Source organism: Perna viridis, chromosome 8, assembly GCF_037379345.1.
Source record: "Perna viridis isolate PV_CMFRI_1.1 ecotype Kerala chromosome 8, ASM3737934v1, whole genome shotgun sequence".
In the NCBI taxonomy this organism is placed as follows: domain Eukaryota; kingdom Metazoa; phylum Mollusca; class Bivalvia; order Mytilida; family Mytilidae; genus Perna; species Perna viridis.
The window spans coordinates 15,350,468-15,370,190 of NC_142452.1; the positions used below are offsets into that span (position 1 = coordinate 15,350,468).

General features: G+C 34.6%; 2 protein-coding genes and 1 pseudogene across 9 annotated transcripts; 2 read left to right on the forward strand and 1 right to left on the reverse strand.

Moving 5' to 3' along the window:
- The first annotated feature begins 65 nt into the window (after nt 1-65).
- Nucleotides 66-7,524, forward strand: LOC148609484 (mannosyl-oligosaccharide glucosidase-like). The gene is made up of 2 exons (XM_088540826.1): nt 66-682; nt 4,875-7,524. The coding sequence occupies exons 1-2, from the start codon at nt 206-208 to the stop codon at nt 6,678-6,680; spliced, it is 2,283 nt and encodes a 760-aa protein (XP_088396952.1). The 5' UTR covers nt 66-205; the 3' UTR covers nt 6,681-7,524.
- A 3,433-nt stretch (nt 7,525-10,957) lies between these two features.
- On the reverse strand, nt 10,958-18,829 carry LOC148609485 (thrombospondin-4-B-like). Of its 8 annotated transcripts, XM_088540688.1 has the most exons (9): nt 18,710-18,829; nt 17,261-17,301; nt 16,859-16,963; nt 15,726-15,840; nt 15,393-15,463; nt 15,094-15,161; nt 14,620-14,733; nt 12,855-13,164; nt 10,960-11,538 (listed from the first exon to the last, which is right to left on the reverse strand). In XM_088540688.1, the coding sequence occupies exons 2-5, from the start codon at nt 17,297-17,299 to the stop codon at nt 15,432-15,434; spliced, it is 291 nt and encodes a 96-aa protein (XP_088396814.1). In that variant the 5' UTR covers nt 17,300-17,301; nt 18,710-18,829; the 3' UTR covers nt 10,960-11,538; nt 12,855-13,164; nt 14,620-14,733; nt 15,094-15,161; nt 15,393-15,431. The 8 variants fall into 8 exon arrangements, with proteins under 8 accessions (XP_088396809.1, XP_088396816.1, XP_088396812.1 ...); XM_088540686.1 differs by having other exon boundaries at nt 10,959-11,538; nt 15,094-15,463; XM_088540689.1 differs by lacking the exon at nt 15,393-15,463 and having other exon boundaries at nt 15,094-15,232.
- On the forward strand, nt 13,228-13,872 carry LOC148609486 (uncharacterized; annotated as a pseudogene).
- Nucleotides 18,830-19,723: the final 894 nt, after the last annotated feature.

Consider the following 19,723-nt stretch of genomic DNA (forward strand, 5'->3'; position numbering starts at 1 on the left):
ATTTACAATCTATTTTTGTAAGGGAGTTTCGCAAATCGCTAATTTTAACATAAAATGTCGTGTTGGCTAAATTTAAATGTCAGTCTTAGGTCTTAAATATAATGATTATGTTTAAAGGAAAAGTAACATAAGCAAGTTTCGTTTTAGAAAGCGCTGCTGACTTGAGTTGTTGATCATTTTTTGTTCTGGTGAAAATCTACAGAAAATGGCAGAAAATGATCAAATATTCATAGGACTGGTTTGTGTGGTGATGTTCGCAGCATATTTTATAAACCTTAGTCAGAAAACGACACCGACTGTCAATGTTCCACTGGATATGCACAAATTGACCTCTGAAAAAGAAACTGGTGTAATGAGCAACACAGACTTGTTCTGGGGCACGTACCGACCAAATCTGTACTTTGGTATTAAACCGCGAACCCCGGATGGTCCCGTATTCGGATTATTCTGGTTCAGACAATATCCGCAAAGAGAAAGTCCCAAGACCTCCCGTATTAGGCACACGGTCAGGAACGGGGTGGGCGAAGTCACAAAGTTTGGTTGGGTAAGACATGATGGTTCGAACTTTGGAAAGCAGGAAATCACTGACAATTTTATGGAACTAACTACATCGTTCGCCAAGCGGAAAGGGGGTGAACATGGAGGTGATTGGTCGGCAAGGATATCCGGAAAACCATTAAAAGTATGTATCTTTATTATTTTTATTTAATACATTTATGTCAAGTCGGTAGGTTTATACTCGAGGCTTATCGATTACATGTATTAATTGACAGCAGTTTGAATTCTATCATATGAATGGTAAGAAGATCAAGTACATGTAAACGCAGAGTTTATTGCAACAAAAGGCAAACAGGAATCTGGAGAATTCTTGTGTTTTATTTTGTTTGTTTGTTAGTTTGTTTGTTGGGGTTTAACGTCCGAGCAGCAATATTTCAGCTATATTCAGACGATGAACATGAACATGATGATAAAATGAACATGAAATGATGATGAAATGAAAAAGGGATAATGGGGTCGACATATTTTGATTGCCACTGGAAATAGGGAGACATAGGTAGGGTCGGGCAATTTAGCCTCCTGTGGCGGAGCCCTATGGTTCCTACTCCGGGAAAATACCACAGTAGGGTTATTTAACGTGCGAGGAACGTGGCATCTTTCCCAACACGGTGCACCACTATGGCTTGCGGTCAGGTTTTCCGTATTATAGCCTGACAACCCCAGCATGTAACACGCCAGGGGTACCCCATTCCACCACCTGGGGCCCACATCCCAGTTGCTCTGTGGCCAGAGCGCCCTAGCCCCCGGCTAGGGTTCTGATCACTATTTAGTCGCCTTGTACGACAAGCTTAGCGCTGCTGCAGGCCTATTCTTTTAACACCCGGACCTGCACGGGGCTCTTGTGTTTTAGTCCGTTATTATTTTTTTTTAAATTTATTTATTATTTTTGTTATTTTTGTGCTCGTTAACGAAATTCCATACAGTTTGTCAATTTGTCTATCACACCCGATTTTATTGTTTGCACCAGGTTAATATGAAAACATGTGTAACATGTAAAAGTACAAAATTTAATATACAGATATACATGTATTTAAAAAAAAACTTCTTTTCGCTATTTTTAACCTTTTGTCTCTTTTTCTACACAATTGATGACTCTTGTCACTTATTGACGGTTGTTACATATATCACTTCTTGTCGCTAACAAGTGACTTAATTACTCGGACTTTATGTTAAGGAGTTTTCTTGTACATCTGGTTGACGTCTGATCACGCACACAATACGTTACGTTTTAAGTTGGGAGAATTTTTTCCGGAAGTAACTGAAATCTTGGTAAATAACACACAATATATTTTTAGTGTTAAATGAAGTCCTCAGTTCTTTTAATATGTGAAATTAACGATTGAACAAACCCTCATCTTAATAAAGAAACATAACATAACAAAACTGGCAGCATTTTTTGTATCGATTTTGACGTCACAGAGAAGCTTGAAACGTCAGAGCATCTGTAGTAAACAAATGAGACGTCATGCTTGCCTTTACCGAGACATTACACTTCAATCATCGATGAATACTGAAATCATACATGTTATCAGTAAAACAATTCTCCAAGTTTGGGTAAGTTGTACTTCAAATTCTCTTTGTTTTGGTGAAAGACGGTTGTATCTATACTCCAAGTTACCTCAGACTGTTTGCGGTTTTTTGCGTTTATTTTTGTAATTACTCGACGGTTCCTTTCAAAAACTTGCCATTTTATTCATGTCGTTCTGTACTACGATTCCCTTACAATTATTTTTCGTTCTTACCTCCGAAATTGAAAAAAATCAAAATTTATTTTTCCTACGAGAATTTTGCATTGAATGTATTGTTTATCCGCCATCTTGTTTCTATGGATATTTTGAAATGTTCCCTATTATCTCACATTTTTGTATGGAGCAAAAGCACCACAATGTTGTCTCTTCTTAGTTGACATCATGCAATGTCTTAAACATATCACATTTACACCAAATGCCAAGCCGCTACATACTTCAGTTATCTTAAAAAAACCTTCTGTATTCACTTACGCAGATTTCGGAGAATGTCAAGTCATAAAAATTTTGACTGAAAGGAAATACTGCCAAGCAGAATATAGAATATTTTCTGAGGTATCATGCAAAATGGGGGTGTGGTTATGTTTTGTTCAGCGGAAAAAGGAAACATCTTTAACACAGGCGATTGACTTTTCTGAAAATTATATTTTAAATAACAACAATATTCAATGAAAAATGTTTTTATTTTTTCAAAATATAAGAAATTCAAAGTGTAGTCTGGTATCGCAACTAAATTGGTTATTCACACGTATCCGTCACATGTCAACGTGTCTGAGATCGCCGCTATGTGAAAAATTATATGGTTTAGAAAATGCAAAAGTGCAGTGGCATGTCGATTTTTCAAAGAGCATATTGACTTTTTTTTTAACATCCATGTAAATTTTTCTCACGTCCCCGCAGCACTTTTTTGAAAAATATACACATTCATTGACCTACTATTAAAATTTGGATGTATAATTTTTTCATCTTCCCACTGCACTTTTGACATTTATGTGGTGCGACCAAAGGCTTGATTAACCGATTACGCGACTCATTTTTGTTGCACATTTTGACATTTTGTTGATCTTTTTGTGTTTGGGAAGTTTTATTTTATGAACTTGTATACTAAAAATATGAACATCGACGAAATTTCACGTATTAAGATGAGTTTAAATGTAGCTCGTTTTCGTAGATGAAAATATGACAATTTATGACATTTCTCCTTAACACACCCGCGAAACGCCAGAAAGGCCTACTCTTATGGCATGTCGAAAACGAAAAAAAGTATCGCAATTTAAATAAATGGATATTGAAAACCCTTTAAAGATGCTTTTTAGTGAAGAATATACGAAAATACCGAACTTGTAATGTGAAGATCCGAAAGCCGCGACTTCCTGTCAGACTCGGTGCTTCCAAGCAATGAGTTTATTTTGCATTAGATATTGTTATAAGAACTTCTTCCTCTACTACTACTAGTCCACGAAACGAACGAAGTTGCGGAGGATAAAATAATGCTTTTACATGTGTTTCCGTTCGTCAGTCTGTCCATGCATTCGTAACTCGTTTTTTAGTACATCTCTTTTAGCTTATACTTTATTGAGTTATTCCTCTTTGAACCTAGTTTCCAGAAGTACACTTTTTAACACTAGATTAGTTCCCAGAAGTAAAATATTAAATCCTCTCAAACTACTATACATACAATTTCATGAAATGCAGTAAAGAGACAATATGCAGTTATTGGTAATTCCTGGAGTGGAAGCTTTCATCCTTCAAAGGAATTAAAAAGGAACCAATGTGTATTCCCCTTCGAAAGTAGTTGCTTGAACTCGTTTCCGTGACCACCGCAAAGTTCTAACAAATATGTAGTCACTGAGAAAGTTCTTGCCTTAGTTATATGATATGTTCATATCGACCATGAGAACAAATTTTTCACAATGTCGTACATGTACATGCAGTTCCCCCTTTTGTTTTATCCCGGATTTGACAGTTTACGTGCAACTTGGTGGTGGGTGTATCTAGAAAGGCAAAACACTTAACCCACCGGCGCACCTGATCTATATACTTGTACATTTTCTACATGTTCTTCTGTCAGTGTTAAGATCAATGTGGGTTGCTAAAACAATTTTACCATTTAATTGATTATACGTATTTATTAATGTTAATACATTTCTGTCCTTGGATGATGATTGTGCTTCGTTCTAGGTATATGTACCTTCTATATAAAAAATGAATCCATGTTACATGCTATCCTCATAGAACTTAGTAAAATCAAATACATTGATCATCCATAAGAAGCACCTCTCAGAATATATCGTCTTGTTATAACCAAATACTATGTTCATTAAGTTTTAATTCAAATTAAATTGAAGTATGAACATGTATCTAATCAATTTACAAGATGTCTAGAGAAGAATGATCAGTGCGCATTATGAGTTAATTATCACAATAATGTACACTTCTTCTAGGTCCTTTTGCGTCAGTCAAAAAAAATACATTTTAGTAATTGGATTGAAAGTGTTAATAAATTGAGTTAGTGTTTTAAATGGTTTGGCTTTCCGTTCAATTGTATACATGTACACACATGTAATAATTATGCGTATTTATAAGGTTTGCATTGGGATGTCAAATTACAAGCACATATATACATTGCGTATAAAAAGAACTCAAACTCAAGAGATACATAAATAAAATCGGATATTCAAACCTGAAATTTATTTGCTTTAGAAATTGTTTGCGTCCACATCAGTTTGTTGACTGAAACGCAAATAAGTTTAATCTAGTTACATGATGTTTATTATTTTATTGTTCCAGGACGACGCTACACCTAAAATTGCGTCGTTCATGTTTTATATCATGCTTGGAAAGGGAGAGCTTAAAACGGAAGTGAATAATGGGAGAATAGATTACGTCACTGGTGCAACTGATGATATCGGGAATTTCCGTGTCACTTTTCCTCCATCTTCATCTCAAGGTAAATTCAAATACTCCTACCTAAGGAAAGGAAATGTAACTAACCCTAATCTGATACAAGGTGTTATCATTGGAAATTCTTTTTATTCAAATTGGAACAAGGATAATTTATATTGGGAGTTACCAGCCAATACTGAGAAAAATGTTTCTTTAGTTGTATTTCAGGTAACGGCTGAACTTCCTTTTAAATTTGAAGTATTATTTGAATCCGGAAGTTTCACTGAGCGACCGAATGCTTTGAAGGATGAGCATTTAACTGGCTCTCTGGTTCGACTGAATGAAGACTTCGATAACCATTTTTCTAAAGTATTCAATTTAAAAAAAAAAGAGTTTTCTGATAAGCGTATAAATTTTGCTAAGACAGCACTTAGCAACCTCCTGGGAGAAATAAGCTATTTTCATGGAGCCTCTATAGTAAAAACAAAAGAAAGTAATGAACTTTTAAATTATTGGCCTGCCCCACTGTACACAACAATACCATCAAGAACGTCGTTCCCAAGGGGATTTTTGTGGAATTCGGGATTTGACAATATTTTGCTCGGCTACTGGAATCCAAAGATTACTAAGGATATTCTTTCACATTGGTTAGATTTGATGAACACCGACGGCTGGATACCAAGAGAGCAGATACTGGGTATTGAAGCACTGAGTATGGTTGAATCTAAATATGTCGTTCAAATTAATGATGTAGCAAACCCTCCGAGTTTATTCCTTGCCATCGAAAGTCTCATCAATAACAATGCACTTGATAAACCCTTCTTAAAGAAGTTGTTTCCTAGACTCAAGAAATGGTTTTATTGGCTACACACTACTCAAGCTGGAGAAGAACCTACTACGTACTACTGGAAGGGACGTGATGACAAAACTACCCTAGAGATAATACCTCGTACACCAGCGTCAGGACTGGACGACTATCCAAGGGCCTCGCATCCAAATACACAAGAACGGCATTTAGACCTTCGTTGCTGGATGGCTTATTCTGCGGGAGTTTTATCAATGATCGCGAATGAACTCGGTGAAAGCTCGGGTGAAATTGATGACATTCATACAGCCTTAACGGACAATGAAGAACTCAATAGGTTACATTGGTCACCAGAAAAAGAATACTATACAGATTTCGGTCTTCATACTGATTACATCATTCTGACAAACACTTCGCGGATGACCTCTGGTCCGGAACTGACTTTTGTTAATTCGTATGGTTACGTAAGTCTTTTCCCTGTCATGCTGAAGATAATTGACCGTCATTCCACTCGGCTATGTAATGTTTTGGAGGCCATAAAGAATCCAGATTTACTATGGACAGATTTTGGATTACGGTCCCTTGCTGCGAATTCAAATTTTTACCAACGGTACAATACTTTAAATGATCCGCCCTACTGGAGAGGAGCAATATGGATAAATTTAAACTATTTGACTTTGAGAGGTCTATACTACTACGCTACAAATGACGGAAAGTGTCAAAAACTCGCGTCATCTATTTACGAAGAACTCCGAAGTAATATTATAAACAATATGTTTAAAGTGTACCATAAACAAGGATTCATTTACGAATACTATGATGATACTACTGGAGAGGGTAGAGGTGCCCATCCATTCTTCGGGTGGTCTGCCCTTGTTGTTGCTATTATGGCCGAAAAGTACTAACGTGTTTTGATTACAAGTACATGTATGAGGTACATTGGATTAGAATATAATAAATTGTGATATTGAACCATGACATATATCAGTTTTTGTATAACATTTTCGGAGGAAGATAATATTAGCATCTTTTTTTTCTCTATAATTAGTTTGCGTTGTTGTTTGCCTGTTTGTGTTGATTTGTGTATTGTTTGTTTATATGGATACTAGTATTTTATTTGTGAGTTTGTTCTTTTTGCTTGGTACAAATGATTTTTAAATGGCCAAGCCTCACATCTTTAATTTTAAGTGATCTGATTGGTCGACAATTCAGTTGAGGAAGGATCGGAGGAAAATACAGATTTTGTTTTCCTGAAATCGAGCTCAGAACTAATATCTACATTTTCTGACAAATACTACTCCCAAGATACTTACACTCTTGTAATTATACTTTTGATAAGATAATGTAATCAGATGTGAGTCAGGATTTGTATTTTAACATCTAAAACATAGTCTAAGCCATATGTATATTTCATTTTGTTCAGGTTGTAAAGAAAATTGTAGATATGAAAACGAAAAAAATGCAATTTGATAAAATGTTTGCTTTTCAAAATGCTAGAAAGTCTTAAACAAGTAAAAATGGACAACTGTAGGAAGTAAAAATATAAATTTATTTTATATTATTATATTGTATACATATATACAACTCTTGTGTACCGTGTTTACCATGTCTTTCATAGTCATTGAAAAATAATTCAATTGTTTTATATTTTACAAATGTTAATATTTTGTATACATGTATAATTACTGTAGTAATTTTAATTTTTAAAATTTTAAAATTTGTATTATTATTAAAGTTCATGTAAATACTGCTGTTTGTCAATTCTAACTATTCTGGCATGAAATGAACCGCTGTTATGTTTTCTTTTCGGACATTAAGATAAGCTACATGTATATATATGATGGCCATGAAACATGAAAGTGGCTCACGTAATATACATACACCTATACTTCTTCAATTAGACATTTTTACATATTCAGGGTCGACTTTATGATAAGCGCCTCTGTGATCTCAGGGAAGCGTGCTCGCCTGAAGTATGGTACATGTAGGTCGTTGCATGGATTCCTCGACCCCGACCGAAGAATGCCAGAAAGACTGGTAGTCACCATTTTTAAGGGACACAGTGACGACTGGTTGGCTCATGGTCAGAATGATGTGTGTAATTCGGGTAGGCATGTTATACCCGAGGCCTAGCTCTTCTGTCAGCATAATAAAGATCTGGCTCAGGGTGTCGTTCTCGTTCTGATGTTCACTAACAAGATACCATAATATATCAATCAATCGATCGAGTTTACGATTGGCTTCACGTGAAAATAATCAGCACTAGTTGTGGTAAACATTTTACGTTATTGTTGTTTTTCGTCTATCTTTCATTCATTTATTCAATTCACGTGTTGATTTTTATGTGATAGCTAATCAAAGTATCAGGAAAAGTTATTTTTAATAAAATAGTTATTACAAATTACCTTTTCTAGTCATTGGTAAACAGTTTTATATAATTATTTAACATTTATTCTGCATTTCTCGAAACGGGATGTATGACACATCACATTTGTCTTCTATTCTCAAGTATTAAAATTCGTACGAAAATAGGATATTTGCGTTGCTATCCATTAACATGCGATTTGTTCCGTTCTACTTGAACTTCCATTGTATCATACTAAATGATTCGTCTCCGACGACATACCAGACAAACGGAAGTAGAATTAGTTAAATTAATTTTGCACCTGTTAATGGAAAGCAAGCTTGGACTTAGTCATACCATTTTGTTTCTTCGACAATCTTTTATATGTTGTCTATATGTAAATTGATGTGGCAGAGAAGTGCATAATGTATAAATGTAATCACTTCGGATGAGACGACCGTTCCACCGTGCACTTTCCGCCTTTTTCACGAAACTTAGTATGATCTTACATGTACCCAATTATTTGGATTTTTATGCCTACAATTAGTTTGTCGCTATAAAAAAAAAAAAACAAAAAAATCATAGGTTTTATCTATATTTTTTTCCGTTGGGCCACTTCTTATATTAATTGGATTTTTAATGTTTCATTATTTACATGTATTTAATTCTGTGTTCACAGATATGGCCAGATGGGGAATTTGTTCCGCAAAACAGCTTATGTTCACATACAAAAACGTGAATTATTTAGGCCCTTTTCACAAAAATCTGAAGTGTAAACTTAGTCGTAAGTTATGATGTCATAATATTGTGACGTCACAACTTACGACTAATGTTATTCTTACGATTTTTTTTGTGAAGAGGGCTATACAACTTCTATTTATTTTTTTAAATAACCCAGGAGTACTTGCTACGCCGGTAAAAGTACATGTTAACATACTAGATATCGGAAGGGGTATGGTTCGTCCCGCAGAATACTATCAATTTAAGGCTTATACCGTTACAAATATTCTATAAGTGCAGCTACGGATAGGTATTAAAAAGTGTTTTAGTTCTCGAGTTTAATGGGCCTAGAGGGTATACGGCTATGTTATACTTCATACAAAAATCTAGAATATTGATTGGGATTAGGTGATGAGTTATTTTAGTTTATTCTCTGCACATCCTTATTTGCCCCGCCCCACTGAACAGTGATTGGTGGAGCGGTATATCACCCTCGCTAGGATATTATCACCATCGACGTCACGACATATCACACTCTCGTAATGTGAAAAACGGTGAAGTATTCTGCTATTTTGCTATTTTTTTTAGGAGGGGTAATAGATCAATCGAACCAAATACACTTTGATAAGCAGTTTAATTGAATCGTTCATTGTAGGTATCAGGAAACAGGTAACATGTAAAAATCACATGTATTGAATTTAAAAAATGTAAAACAGAACTTTTTTCTGACAAAAGTTGACTATTTAATTACAGAACAAAAACACGTTCTCGATCCGATCTGCAACATGAGCTTTACAAGTTTGAAGTTGTTTTCACATATTTCATATACTAATTATACTGGAACTGTAAAATACAAAATAAATTCCAACACAACCTGTTCTGTTTCTGAACTTTTGGTACAACAGAGGAGCATGAATATTATCCAAAGTAACTCATGTTTTTACATTATCAATATTTGAAGTGCCTTTCAATTTGCTCTTTTGCTTTTGTTACTTTGAATGTAGATTTGTTCAACGTCGCACAGTTTTCCTTCCCTCTTTCGTCTACCCCAGACTTTACTTTTCTGGGCAACTCGGCGGGTGTTTCTAGTAAGCAGTGGACGCTAACCCCACAAGTGCACCTGGTCCATGCTCCCAGTTTTTAGTGAAGTCCGAGTTGCTCATTTGCTTTCGTTACTTTGTATATATGATTTTAGTTACTTTGTGTTCTTTGTTATGTGTGTCTGTTTTCCATGTCTGCTCTTAGTCCCTGGATTACATTCTTTTTGATTACCGCTATAAACTTGGTATCCCTTGATTATTCTTTCAAGTAGATAAAATGACATATTTTTTTTCTGTTATTCAATAACTGAGGGCTAAATTCTCAGTTGTTTTCTTAAGCGTCCATCGATCTGTTCTTATATAAATGACGTAATTCCGGATTTAAATGGAGGGAACCTACTGCATGGCTTAGAAGTCATATAGTATGTGGTGGTGAAAAAGAGAACATATAATAGATTTTTCGTAATTAAATGAATTATTTCAAATAAAATCGGCCTTCACTATCACTTCAATTATGTGAAGGGAGGGGGCAAACCCGTAACCCTTGGCTAGGCTAAAAACCACTAATTCCACTTCCCATAGGCTTCTATGCTAATTTCACAATATTCAATGGCTTCTCTGGACTTTACCTTAACTTTAACCTGCAGAAGACTATATATCAGCATGATTCTACATATGTCAGCTCACAATCCTCAGAATGGCATGTGGGGTTAGCAGACTTGCAGTGCAGTACTGGTCACCGGAAGTGAAGTGTCTATAAATAGCATGGGAAATCCCAGTGTTTTCACAAGATAGGGGTATATTTAGAAATCATTATGGAGATTAGGCTTCACACCACAAGAAGCAAAATGCACCTATAAAATGTACAGAAATGTTTTTCCTTTCAGAAACTGTTTAAATTTTTTAAATGAGATGAGAACTTTTTTCACAGCACTATGAGGAACAGGGGTAATTTCTGCGTAGGACTATTTTTGCGTTCCAAATGCTCATTGGTTGAATTGGTGGTCTGTAACCTGGCTAGCGAAGATGCTTTTAGAGTTGTGATAAATCCCAGATCCAGTTTACTTTTTATTGGTATTTAGAATATAACAAATCAGAATACGAGAAGTGAACCATAAAGTGGCTCACTTATTCATTTTTAAGGTGAAACAGACATACGTGATTGGCTGGCCGAAAATTAAGATTAAAACATTGTTGATGATCAAAACAACTTTTCAAAATATGACAACAGAAATAACGATACTTCCTTGTACCAATCAATTCAATGCACAGACCACTTACTACAACTGCTATGTGCATGTATGTTCACGCGGCAAAAAAGTAAGTTTATAACAACTTACATATTTAGACAGTTAAAAGCAAATGATAGCTTGTATCTCCTGTTTATAAACGACTTCATCAGAGCCCCTCTCTTTTTCTAATATTCTTGATAAGCTGCTGCCTGAACAATGATGTTTCCTTTGAACTAGTACTCTATTACAACTATGTTACCATTGTGTCCGAACTCCTTTCTTCTTTTTGGTTGGATTTTGTTTACAATTGACAGTATAAATCCATGAAAATTTGTGAGTTTGAAGTCTACAACTTAACTGACAGTCATTGTTCCTCTGTTAAAGGGCGTCAAAATCATTTAACAGTTTTTTTTTCAAATACACAAATCTGAAACAAAAACAGAATAGGGAATTTTGTTTTTTTAAAAGCTGTTTAGGGGTGGGGAATGAGTCATTATTTATATTATATCTAATTATTGTTTGGGGGCGGGGCTGGGATGAAAAATTCTATCCTGGATTTTTTATTTTATTCCAATATATATCTTATGGAGGTTCCCAAATTAAGCACTGCGTTGTTTCTCATTGATCCATCCAATAGTACATACAGTTCATTGAACCCTAAAACGCAATCATTCCCGTTCCTAGCACGTTAAAGAACCCTGCTGTAGTATTCGATAGGAGAAGGAACCTTTGCACTCTGCCACAGGAGGCTAAATTGCCTGACCTTCCCATCCCTCCCTTTTTCTAGTGACAATCTAAATTTGTCGACCCTGTTTGCCCTTGTGTCCCATCCCTTATTCATTTCATCATCTTCATCATTTCATGTTCATTGCCTGAATATAGCTGAAATTTGCTGCTCGGGCGTTAAACCCCAACAGTCAATCAATCAATCAATCCATCCATCAATCCAATGACACACTGTAGAACCTAAAGGAGACACTATTGCAAGGCAACTCAAATGACACTACATCATTGATTTAAGGCTAGAAACCACAAATTCCACTTCCCATAGGCTTCTATGCTAATTTCACAATATTCAATGGCTTCTCTGGACTTTACCTTAACTTTAACCTGCAGAAGACTATATATCAGCATGATTCTACATATGTCAGCTCACAATCCTCAGAATGGCATGTGGGGTTAGCAGACTTGCAGTGCAGTACTGGTCACCGGAAGTGAAGTGTCTATAAATAGCATGGGAAATCCCAGTGTTTTCACAAAATAGGGGTATATTTAGAAATCATTATGGAGATTAGGCTTCACATCACAAGCAAAATGCACCTATAAAATGTACAGAAATGTTTTTCCTTTCTGAAACTGTTTAAATTTTTGAAATAAGATGAGAACTTTTTTCACAGCACTATGAGGAACAGGGGTAATTTCTGCGTTGGACTATTTTTGCGTACGTTCCAAATGCTCATTGGTTGAATTGGTGGTCTGTAACCTAAATAATCCACAAAATAATAGAAAAAGTGATTATCTATTTTAAAGATTGGCCATGGAAGACCATGCAGGCAGTGGTTGGCACTTGCCAAGTTTCATTTTCAAAAGAGGTAACAAACTCATGTTTTACTGTAATTGTAAGAATGAAATAAACTACTCTATATAAAGCACTGCAAATGTTTGAATAAAAGGAAAAAACTCTTTGATCTGTGTATAAATTATAATACATGTAGTTGATGTGTAGTTAGATACATTTTGTACCTTAGCTCGTTTATTCTGAGGTATCCACTTTTGAAGTCCTGTTCTTTCTGTCATCAAAATGAGTTATAAACAACACATTGGGACAAATAAATTTTGAAGCATGTTTCTGTATAATAGGATCTGCCTGGTTTCTACAATGACCGTCTCTTAAACCAATATACAGTCTTGTTCATTCTGTTTGTTTCTGTGTGTCTTTGTTTCCTCTGTGTTATGGACTTGATCTTTGTTGACATATTGCTGTTGGTCACAGCTGTTATTTCCTCTTGTTGGGCATTTCGTTTATCCACCTTCTTACTCATTCATTGCAGAACTACAAGTACAAAAAATATAGTTCATACAGTTCCGTAGCAGTTATACACACATTGTTTAATAAAGCATACAAAGTGCATCTGTGTGGAAAGCAGATTTAAGGGTTACAGAAAATTCTAGAACTTTAATTGATCATATTTATGTTACAAACAAAGATACGGTTTTAGAATCACATGTGATAAAATACAGTTTAAGTGATCATTATCCTATTTGTATATCTAGAAAAGAAAAAATAAAAGAATAATCAAAAATATTTTCATAGTTATATAACATATAGGAATGTTAAAAATTTCAATGAAAATGCATTTCTATATGACTTATCTAGAGTTCCTTTCCATTTAGTTGAATTTGAAAGTGATTAACTTATGGTATGACATATTTAATGTCATCAACAAACATGCTCCTGTAGTAACTAAGAGGGTCAAACGAGATAAACAACCCGAGTGGTATAATAATGATGTGATATATGCAAAAAAAATGAGAGGTAAATATCATATTCTAGGCATGTGGGCAGAATATAGATTCTGGAGAAAGAGTTATACATATAATTGAGGAGTCTAAGAAAAAATACTATGATAAAATGTTTATAAATTCAAAAGATCCAAAATGTCTATGGAAGTGTATTCACAGTCTAAATCCATCAAATCATGTAAGACCATATGAAATGACTGTCAAAGAAGGTATTAGGACAACTGAAGTAAACCAATGAATTCAATAAATTTTTCACAACATGTGTTCAAAACCGTAGAGATGCCAGTCCTAATTAGACCAACTTACATTACTAAACCTAAAACGTTATGTGCAGGAAAAAATAGTTAATAAAACATTTTGTATTCCCCATTTAACAATCCCTGATTTGTTTTCGCTGTTAAATAAACTAGATATAACTAAGCCCTAAGGAACAGACAACATTGGTCCTAAATTGCTTAAACTAAGTGCACCTGCTATTGCATCATCTTTAACATGTATGTTCAACGGAATGATAAATACTGGTACTTTTCCTCATAATTTTAAAAATGCAAAAGTGACACCAAATTTCAAAGCAGGTGATCGTGCTCTTCCAACAAATTATAGACCGATATCGGTTTTACCAACTATCTCAAAACTTATTGAGCGCCATGTTCCTCCCATCTTTATGATTATCTCTCTAAATTTGAGTTACTCCACACTGCTCAATCAGGTTTTAGACCTGGTCATTCATGTCAGACATCCTTGATCAATGTAGTTGATAAAATTCTTGAGGAAATGAATGAGGGAAATATTAATATTGCAATTCTCCTAGATTTAATATAAGCATTTGATGTTGTTGACCAATCTATACTTAGGCAAAAATTAGAAATATATGGCCTTGACAAAACCAGTGTAAACTTTTTTTAATCTTATTTGGAAAATAGAACCCAGAAAGTTCAAATAGGAAATGTTAAGTCAAAAAAACTCCCAGTGGAATATGGTGTACCTCAAGGATCAATTCTTGGTCCTCTTCTGCTTATTTTATACATAAATGACCTTCCACTTCACATAAAAAAATGTAATACTGATTTTTATGCAGACGACTCAACAATTCATTTATCTGGAAAAGATATAATCAAGATAAAACCTAAAATACAACAAGATCTAGTGGAAATAGAAAAATGGTGTGAAAGTAATAAGATGTTTATAAACTGTGCTAAAACAAAATGTATGTTAATTGGAACTAGACAGAAAATCTTGTCACAAAGTGATGCTCCTTCATTTACAATAAACTCTAATATTATTCAAATCTCCAATAGTGAGAAGTTACTGGGTGTTATGGTAGATCCTCAATTATGCTGGTCAAAGCAGATAGAAGATGTATGTCTAAAAATATCCAGTCGTATTTATCTGCTATCTAAGATGAATAAATTTCTAAATCTTGATTCAAGGAAACTTTTTTATTCAGGCTATATTTTACCTTTTATTGATTATTGTATAGTTATTTGGGGTAACTGTAGTCTGGAAAATCTGAGCCGCATTTTTAAACTGCAAAAAAGGGCTGCATGACTAATCCTTGATACAGATTTCCTTGCACCATCTGCGCCTTGTTCAAACAACTAGAATGGTTGACAGTTAAAAATAGGATGATATATCACAAATGTGTTCTAATTTTTAAAAGTATAAGAAATGAAGCTCCATCTTATCTCTCTAATAAGATAAAGTATATACCTGATAACAACTCTTACTCATTATGAAACACTATCAAGGGTAACTTACCTATTCCTAAACCGAAAACTCAACTCTACAAAAGATCTTTTAGTTACTCTGCTCCAAATCTGTGGAACAACCTACCAACAATTATAAGAAATTCAAAAAACTGCCAAATTTTTAAAAACAGATTAAGATGCTATTTACTCAGAAGAGTTGATGTTTTTGTTTGTGTGACTGAATGTTAACGTGTATTTTAAACGATTATGTATTATTGATTTTTTGTATTTGTTTACTGTTGAGGGCCTCAGGGAAGATTAGTGTATTTACTAACTGTGTTACCCTCTTGAAATAAAGTATTATTTTTGTTATTATTATTATTATTATTATTATTACGATCACCATCTGTATCTGTCTGGTCAGCATTGGTGACAGGAGGACAGTTATCAAAGGTTTCTCCTACACCATCTCCATCAGAGTCAGTCTCATCAAAACTTCGGAAGAATGGACAATTGACCTGAAAAATGAAAAAAAAAGAATACCATCTTGCATCTACATATTTGTAATACCTGCATTCTTTATCAACAATACTAAAACTACATTAATTTACTACAAATGCAAAACTACAGTACAGACTATTTTAAGAAAAAAATCTTATCTGAATTTTCAAGGTTTTCAGCATTCTCAGAAAAGCCAGTATTTTTTTAATTTCTCATGAAGCCATGAAAGCCATAAACATCAAACCTATTGCAAGTTTCTTCTGGAATGTGATACATCAAATAAACCCTTATTACACCAAAATAATTGTCAAATAACAAATTTCTCACTTTCTGTACCTTTCATGATTTTACCAATTCCTTGCTGTTTTTACTATCAATACTTAGCAGTTCATCACACAATCATTCAACATAATATCACCAGTTTTTTTCTACATTCTCTTTCTCCACAATTCTACTACACACAATAGAATCGATCAGACCATCGCTGTAAGAGTCCATATCACAATCACCTCCCCATGTTGTAATCTTTTCTCTCTACCCCTCCCCAATCTCTCTACCACTCTGTTCTTACTACTCACAATAGAAACAATCAGACCATCGTTGTCAGAGTCCATATCACAACCATCCTCCATGTTGTCATCTTTTCTCTTTACCCCTCCCCTCTCTCCCTACCACCCTATTCTCACTACTCACAATAGAATTGATCAGACCATCATTGTCAGAGACCATATCAGAATCATCCCCCCCATGTTGTAATCTTTTCTCTCTACCCCTCCCCTCTGTCCATCCAGTTCTTCCTACTCACAATAGAATCAATCAGTCCATCATTGTCAGAGTCCATATCACAATCATCCTCCCATGTTGTAATCTTTTCTCTCTACCCCTCCCCTCTCTCCCTAACACCCTGTTCTTACTACTCACAATAGAATCAATCAGTCCATCATTGTCAGAGTCCACATCACAATAATCCCCCATGTTGTCATTGTCTATAGTGATATCAAGGAGACCCTACACCATACTCTGGGGACCACTCACCTTATAACATCCCCAATCTGTACAGGCTATAGTGATATCAAAATGACCATCCAAATCTGAATCTTTCCCACACTGTTTACCATTTCCTGTATAACCTACAGGGCACTGTAAATTAAAAACTCCGTCATTATTGATTAAAGGCTTACCACCAAAATGCCAATATGAATGAGATAACATGTTTAAGTTGATATTTTGCCACCAGTCAGATAACTTGTATCTACAAGCCATAACAATAGCTGATATAACTCTTAAAATTCCTTAATAATGACTGTAATGTGTAAACATTTGCAATACAGGAAGTGTATGCATTCTCTTGCTAGGTCCCCCACTTGTCCATCGAGTCCCATGAAACAGGAATTTGATATCAAACAAATATTACAACATCTATATAAAGCTACATACCTCATTTGAAATCACACCACTCAGTGGCTGCCAACACATATCTGAAAAAATCTTTTTCCATCATTCCATATAGTGAAATATTGAATGGCAACCAAGATGTCCCATCTATATAAAGCCACATACCAAATTTAAATCAAGCAGCCATCCATTGGGAGTGGACAAAAATGCAACGAAATTGGGAAAACAGACAAAATGACAGATGAATAGATTGACAATGTGATCCCATTTATAAACAAACCACTGGTTTAGTGAGGGTGATGATAACTTGAGTTTTGAGATTCTCTAGACTTTTTATATGGGGTACTACTAAACAAAGAGTGGTAAAGAGCACTGAAGTCTGGTAAAGACTGGTATCGAAATATTGATTTATTTTATTGAATAAAAGTTTCTTTGTATCTATATAGTGATATTCTTTTATTTTTAGCTAAAATAAATGTTTTTGGTGCATTTCTGTACACATTTATTTACGTACGGTTTAGACTTCAACATTTTCGTTTCTCCAACATAGCAGCCGTAAAGTCTGGAATTACACAATTCGTGACAATTTCAGTGTGTAATATTGTTTCTATGCGAATTGTAGTTTAATCATGTTATTTTGTCATTTTCATATGTTTTTAAAACTTTTTCAGTCTTTAATATTGTATTTTATCACTCATTTATAACTCCAACATGTCATGACAGATTCGTTGTAAACAAAGGATAGAGTAAGTATCACATCACATGACCTTGCGAAATGATCGCGTGATGATGTCTAGATGCCGATCTATGAATAAATATCCAGAATAGTATTTGATATATTATTTTCAGTGGTTACATAGAATAATAATCACTATATAGATACTATGAAAACATTTATTTACTCAAATAATTCAAAATTACAATACCAGTCTTTACCAGCCTTTTGTGCTCTCTACCACTCTTTTTTTAATAGAACCGTTTATATGGAGTGACCATATTCAGACTAACAGTTCATAATACATTATCAAGAGTAAAAATCTGAAAACATCATACTGAATTATAGAGGTAAATATTTCTGTGAAAATGTGCCAAATTTGTTGTAAGGAAATGGCTGCTTAATATGATAAAGAACCATCTCCATTGTTTCTAGTTTTAGTGGAGTCTGAGTGACTCATTTACTTTTGTTACTTTGTATGTGCTATTTTAGTTACTTTATGTTCTTTGTTGTATTTTTCTGTTTTCCATGTCTGGTCTTTGTCCATGGATTACATTCTTTTAATTTCTGCTATGATCTTGGTTTCCTCGGTTACTCTTTCTAGCCATCCTACAAATTTTTCACAACATCCAAAAGCTGGTCTCAGAGGAGTCTAATGTTCATTCAGTAATTGTGAACGATGAACTATGATACAGATGAACAGGCATTGTGATTGACTCTTACTCTGTTGGACATTCACCCAATGGCAAAAGGTTATTATCCACCAAATATTTTACCTCACATCTGTACTCTTTCGGTCTGAGATAGATACAAGTAGCCAGTTCATCACAGTCATGCTTCCCAGTTTCACAGTAATCTGTTGAGTAAAATAACTGTGTAGCAACACCTTCATATCCTTCATTACAGAATCCTCAGGTATAGTTACCCTGTACTAACAAATTAATAGAAACTTCCTGTAACACTTACAAAAAGAAAGTCATAAAACATTATAATCCCCATGTCTATCTTCAAATAGTTGTTTTTCATATTGATGGAATGCAAGCCATTTCAGCAAGTTTTTCAAAGGGAAGTAACCCACCAACCCCTGACAACCTGGGTTTGGGGTCTCATTGGGGAAAGGGAAAACAGTATACATTTTTCTTGAAAACTTAAACTATTTTCACTTTGGATAAATTATTTAAAAGTATCTAAGTACTAAACTGGTACCTCATAGTTGTCCACTCATATACAAAATACCAAATCGAAAGATTTACTTAAAAAATGAAAAGTTGAGCTGGTGATCACATGTCATATTTTTCCAAATATTTCCAAAAATTTCAAGGTGTAAAAGGCCCAAAGAAACAGAAAAAAAAAATGGTTAATGAATGAATCTGTGTTCTCAAGACCTACATTATAGTATTTGAAAAAAATGGTGGAGTTCATAAAACAAATATGCCATTGATACAGGATCTGAAAAAAAATTAAAATAGTCCATTAATCATTTTGGTTTTTTTAATCAGTCATTAACACTCACAATGGTATTAACACAATCTGAGTTGACATCACAGATATGTGTACCTAATGTACAAGCGTCCACAACAAAACACTGCTGTTGTTGTACAGGTGACAAAACTTGGTTCATAGACTGATAGTCAAACACACGTAGATGTGCCGTTTGTGAGAAAGTATCCTCATAAGTCCCCTGGTAACCATAGAGACAGGCACTACACTGGTACCATGGGACCGAGTTAATACAGGCGGCTGGGTCCCAACATAGCTGGTGTAGTGTACACTGCTGAATAATATCAAAT